The 5,653-nt window shown below is 67.8% G+C and overlaps 1 protein-coding gene across 3 annotated transcripts; it reads left to right on the top strand.

Moving 5' to 3' along the window:
• On the top strand, positions 1–5,376 carry LOC141917399 (uncharacterized). Of its 3 annotated transcripts, none has more exons than XM_074810576.1 (8): positions 1–524; positions 3,004–3,091; positions 3,353–3,428; positions 3,650–3,707; positions 3,777–4,006; positions 4,081–4,112; positions 4,206–4,384; positions 4,987–5,376. In XM_074810576.1, exons 1-8 carry the CDS (start codon positions 475–477, stop codon positions 5,144–5,146), a joined length of 873 nt encoding a protein of 290 aa, XP_074666677.1. In that variant the 5' UTR covers positions 1–474; the 3' UTR covers positions 5,147–5,376. The 3 variants fall into 3 exon arrangements, with proteins under 3 accessions (XP_074666677.1, XP_074666675.1, XP_074666676.1); XM_074810574.1 differs by lacking the exon at positions 1–524 and adding an exon at positions 1,087–2,621; XM_074810575.1 differs by lacking the exons at positions 1–524; positions 4,081–4,112 and adding an exon at positions 1,087–2,621.
• The last annotated feature ends 277 nt before the right edge of the window (positions 5,377–5,653 follow it).

Here is a 5,653-nt window from a genome sequence, read left to right as displayed (position 1 = left end):
AGGAGGCAGCTTTCAACCGATGTTAAGCTGAACTGAAAATGGTTCTGGGCTTCGAGAGGGTTGGGTTTGGTTTTTTGCCTTTATTATTACCTTTCCGGGTGATGGTTTCTGTGGCAGTTGGCAACGGCCCTTGTGCACCCAAGCCCAGCTCGTATTTCCACTGTGGTTAATGTCTCTAATAGTGGTGGCGTTATACTGAGAATCACCAGGTTAATGACAAAGAAACGGGTGAATCAGGACTAGTTTCAGCAAGAGGTGCCCAGCAACTTCCTCGAGATCGACATCTTCAACCCCCAGAGTGAGCGTGGACCACAGCGGATCCCCCCGCTCTGAGCTCCCAATGCAGCAGAGACACACGCCCTCCTCTGCGGTGTCTGTCCAACGTCCCCCCCTCCAGCGGCGGAGCCGGCTCTGCCTCATCCCTCCTGCCCTGACAGACGGCCCTGGCAGAGAGAGCCCAGAGCTACGGACTGAATGAACTCACCACGCGGTTCGGAGGGGTGGCCACAGACTGCAGGAATGACGTGTGTGTGTGTGTATATCACCCCCCACCATGTCCCCAGTGTCCCCAACAGGGCCAACAGCTTCGTAGGAGCCTTTTATTGGGGAGCAGGGGGGTGTGTGTGTCCCAGCCCCCCCCCCGTTCTTCTTGGGCCTTGAGGCCTCAGCCAGTGCCCACAGTGAGTAGCAGGTGCCTGCACAAACAGGGGGGGCTCAAGGTCACCCTGTACCCCCCCCCCAGGGGACCCAGGTGTCCAGGAGGGACCCAGGCATCCAGGGGGATGTGATGGTGGTGGGGAGGGGACGTGGGAGTTTGCGGAGCCTCATGGAGGATCTTGCGGATGGAGGACACATAAAAGGGGGGACAGGAGTTTGGGGAGCACAAGGGGGGGTTCAGGTCCCTTGGGTCACCCCGGGGTGCTGACAGTGGGGAGGGGATGGGGACAGGGCGGTGGGAGTGGTGGCCGAGGAGTCTGAGACCTGTCGCTCTCGTTTCCCAGATGAGCGGCAGGAAGGTGCGGAGCGGGGGCGGGGCAGGGGGACGGGGTTGGGGACAGGGACACTTGCTGCTGGACAGGAGGAAGACACTGCTGGGGCTGGTGGCCAGGCGGCAGGGGACGGCGTCCAAGCGGGCACCATGGAGTGTGTGACTTGACCTGGCGGGGGGAGACGGGGGTGGCAGCGGTGACAGGGATGTCCCCAAGCCCCTCCCCCAGCCTCGTTAGGGCTAAGGAAGCACCCCACAACCTCTCTGGTTGTCACCTGTTCCCCTGCGGTCCCCAGTGTCCTCTTGGGTCACCCCAGGGTCCCCAAAATGCTCTCTGGGACCTCCGGGATGCCCAGTATCCCCGAGTCAGCCCCAGAGTGTCCTCTGGGGTCCCTCTGGGTCACCCTCGTGTGCCCCATGATCTCCCTCATCCTGCTCGGGGGTCCCCAGTGTCCCCCTGGGTCACTTCATGGCCCCCAATGTCCCCACCAGTCACCCTGTGTCCCCAATGTGTTGCAGGGTCTCCCAAGTCCCCCTGGGGTCCCCCATGTCTTGCCCTGGTGTGACCCAGTGCCCCCCTGATCCTGTGTGTTCCCTTCTGGGGTCCTCACTGTCCCTCTGAGTCCCCCTGGGGTCCCCAAATTTCCTGGCAGTCCTGTTGTGCCCCTGCTGGGGTGCCCCCATGTCCCTCTAGTGCTGCTGGGTCCCCAATGTCCTGATCCCCCAGGACCCCCAGGCCTCTCCCAGTCCCCCTCGGCCCCCTCCCGGTGTCCCTCTGCTCGCCGCAGCTCCCCCGTGTCCCCTCAGGCCCAGCCCCGCTCCCCAGCTCTGGCCCCCCAGAGGTGTGTTCCCCCGCCAGGCCTGTGCTCACCCACCCAAGGGGCAATAAAGCCGGTTCGGTACTACTGGGTGTCACCCTCCGTGGCCCCCCGGGCCCGATCCACCCTCCCGGGCCGACCCGCTGCTCCTGGGCTCCATTGCCCGTCCCGGGGCTCCCGGACCCGGTGCGACCCGGCGGGAAAACCGCGACGGTCAGGGGGAGCAGCCAATGAGAGCGAGGGGCAGCTGCGCTGAACAGCCAATGAGAGCGAGGAGCAGCTGCGCTGGCTCCGCCCCCTACGTGCCGTCCCGCCGAGCGTCCCGGCACCGCCTCTGCGATGCCCCGCCCCCACCTGAGCCTCGGCCCCGTGCAGGCCCCGCCCCCCGCAGAGATTTCATCCACCCGGAGCCTCGGCCCCGTGCAGGCCCCGCCCCTCGCGGCGGTCTCGTCCAACCGGAGGCAGCGGTTTGTGCGGGATGGTCCCGCCCCCCCCCGGCGCAGGACACGCCCCGCCACGGGCTGGCGCCGGCGGATCCCGGGCGAGGGGCGAGGGGCGGTTCCTTGGCCTGGGCCCCTCACGGCTCTGAGCGCTCCTCTGGAACTGGGACCCCCCGGGCCGGGAACCCCCCGCGACTCCCCCCGGCCCGGCTCTGATCCCTCCTCTCGCCCTGGCCCCGGCTCTGTGCCCTCCCCCGGGCCTGAGTCCCCCGCTCTGACCCCCCGAGGCCGTTTGACCCCGGCATTGGCCCCTCCCCGGCAGATGCCGCCGCGGGGGGGCAGCGCCCGGGGCCCGAAGCAGACTCGCAGCCGCCGGTGAGGGGGGGGAGGCACCGCACCCCGCCGCGTGTCCCCCCCACCCCGTGTCACCCCCTGGCTGTCCCCGCAGTGCCCCCCGGCCGTCCCTCGCGGTGCCCCGTGGTGTCGCCTCTTCCTCTCCTGGTGCCCCCCCCGCCTCCCCGCAATGGCACTCGGTGTCACCTTCCCGTGCCCCCCCCGTGTCGCCCCCGCTCCGGTGTCCCCCCTTTGGTGTTGCCCTGGTGCCCTCCCGTGCCCCCCGTGTCCCCGCTATGTACCCCCCACCTGTGCGGCCTCCCCATGCCCCCCCCACTGTCCCTCCCGTGCCCCCCCCGTTGTCCCCCCACGTGTGCCCCCCATGTCGCCCTTCTGTGTCCCTCCCTGCCGTGTCCCCCCCCAGGCGCCCCTGCCGGCACTGGCGCTCGCTGCTCCCGGACCTGGAACGGATGGTGCCATGGCCCCGCGGTGGGGGGGGGCACCGCACCCAGGTACGGGGGGGTCACCCTTGGGAGGGGGGACACGCTGGGGGTTGGGGGGGAGGGCAGGGTGTCGGGGTGTCTGTGGGAGGCTCCTGAGTGCTGGGGGGGTCTCAGAGAGGGCTGATGGGGGGCAGGGTGCCAGGGGCAGACTGGGGAGGGGATCTGGGTGCTGGGGGTCGTCTGGGTGCTGGGGACATCTAGCGGGGGGCTGGGGGCTGAGGGGGGCTGCACCCCCACACCCATCTGCACCCCCCGGACTCCCCTCCCCAGGCGCAGGTACTGGAGAACGTCCTGGGGTACATCCGGTACCTGCAGAGGATCCTGAGCATCGCCCAGGGTGGGGCAGGTAATGGGGACCCCCACACACCCAGGGACCCCCTCCCTGACCCCCCACCCCACATTTTTGAGAATCCTCCCTGGGACCCTCCACCCATTGGGCCCCCCTAACCCCGTCCTTTGCCCCCCGCCCCCCTCAAGCTCTACACGCCACCCCTAAGCCCCTCTGCCCATTCAGGGACCTCTCCCAGTTGGGGAACCCCCCCCAGTGACACCCCCCCATCTCCACAGGCCGCCCTGGTGACAGTGACACTGTGGAGGTGGGACTGAGCGCTGGAGGCACATGGGGGTAGGTGATGGGCGGGGGGACATGGATGGGGGCACCACTGGGTGCTGACCCCCTCCTTGACCCCCTCAGACCCCCCAGGCAGCGGCTGGTGCCCTACAAGGAGGAGGAGGAGGAAGAGGAGGAGATGGGGGGGGGCAGCGGCCCCTGGCTGGGCCCTACTGGGCCCTACTGGGAGGCACTGGACTGGGACGGGGGGGTTCCCCTGACCCCCTGCCCGGGGCGGGAGGGGCTGCTGGGGCTCAGCCCCTCCCTGCTGGCCTCGCCGCCCCCCCCAGGGCCCCCTGATGAAGTGGTACGAGGTAGGTTTGCGGGGGCCGGGGGGTTGACAATGTGTCTGTGTCCCTCCAGTTCAGTGTCACTGTCCCCTCCCCAGCCCTCTTCGCAGACGTCTATCTCAGCCCGCAGGTGGGGACTGTCAGCCCCCTAGTGTCACATCCCCCCCCTCCCCCATGTCACCCCTCCCAATGTCACCCCCAGGGGACACGACTGTCCCTGCAGGCCCCAGCAGTGTCACCGCAGGAGGCAGTGGCCGATGGCAGCCCGGTGACCCCCAGGGTGGCCGTGGGGATGGGAGGGACACCGCGCACACGGGGACAGGGTGCCCCCCCCCGCCCCAAGAAGAAATGTGTGAACGGGTTCATCATGTTCTGCCGTCTGAACCGGAAACACTACATGAGGTGGGGACATGGGGTCAGCAGGGGGGACATGGGGACCCCGGGGGGGACATGGGGACCCCGGGGGGGATATGGGGGCCCTGGGGACAACGTGGGGGCTCTGGGGACATGGGGAGCAGAGGAGAGGATTGTGGGGATAACATGGGGACCCCAGGAGGATGGAGACCCCAGGGAGGAGGGGGGATGTGGGGACCCCAGGGAGGACATGGGGACCCTGGTGATGACATGGGGACCACAGGAGGACGGAGACCCCAGGGAGGAGGGGGGATGTGGGGACCCCAGGGAGGACATGGGGACCCCAGGAGGATGGGGACAGCCAAGGGGGATATGAGCTCTGTGGGGTGACACGGGGACTGGCGGAGTGGTGTCCTGAGGTGGTGACACCCCGACGATGGTGCCAGCGCCCACCCGGGGCTGGCCTCCACTGCGGCCACGCGGGAGCTGGCGCAGCTCTGGCACAGCCTCAGCCCCGATGAGCGCCGCCCATACTGGTACATCCTGGTTCCGACTGGGTGCCCGGATGCCTGGGTGTCCCCCCCGGACACCTGGGAGTTCCCCCTTCTGGATGCTGGGGTCCCCCACAGCGTCCCCTCTGTCCCCCGCAGCCTGTGGGCCCGGCGGTTCAGCCGTCTGCACAACCGGGTGACACGGCCGGACGGGGATGGGGACGGGGATGGGGACGGTGACACCAACCCCCCTGCGCCCCTCCAGCTGCTGCTGGCTGCCTGCGCTGGCACGCTTGGGGGGGGCCCTCTGCCACCCTGATGTCTCCATCCCTGTCCCCATCCTGTCCCTGTCCCCGCCCCTGTTCTTGTCCCCATATCCCTGTCCTCATCCCATCCCTGTTCTTGTCCCCATTCCTTCTCTGCCCTGGTCCCTGTCCCCATCCCTGTTCTTGTCCCTGTTCCTGGTGGTTTTAACCCACAAACCATTTATTCCCCTGGAGGGGGCTGGTCCTGCCCTGCAGGGGACAAGGACACCTGTGGACACCTGTGGCCCCCCCAGGGCAGTGGCTGTCCCAGCTGGGCACTTGCTGAGTTGGGCAATAAAATCCCTTCTGTGTCTCTGTCCCACCCTTGTCCTTCCATGTGTTTCATGTGTGTCCCAAGTTTACCCCCCATGTCCCTGGTGTCCCCCGTGTCCCCAATGAGGCTGACAGCTTCATAGGAGCCTTTTATTGCGGGGGAGGTGCTGGTGTGTCTGGACTCCCCTCAATGGACCTTGAGACCTGAGCCAACACTTGGAGAGAGTAGCAGGTGCCTGCTGGGACAA

The sequence above is a fragment of the Strix aluco genome, chromosome 37 (genome assembly GCF_031877795.1).
Source record: "Strix aluco isolate bStrAlu1 chromosome 37, bStrAlu1.hap1, whole genome shotgun sequence".
Classification (NCBI taxonomy): domain Eukaryota; kingdom Metazoa; phylum Chordata; class Aves; order Strigiformes; family Strigidae; genus Strix; species Strix aluco.
This window is presented reverse-complemented; position numbering and strand designations above follow the sequence as displayed.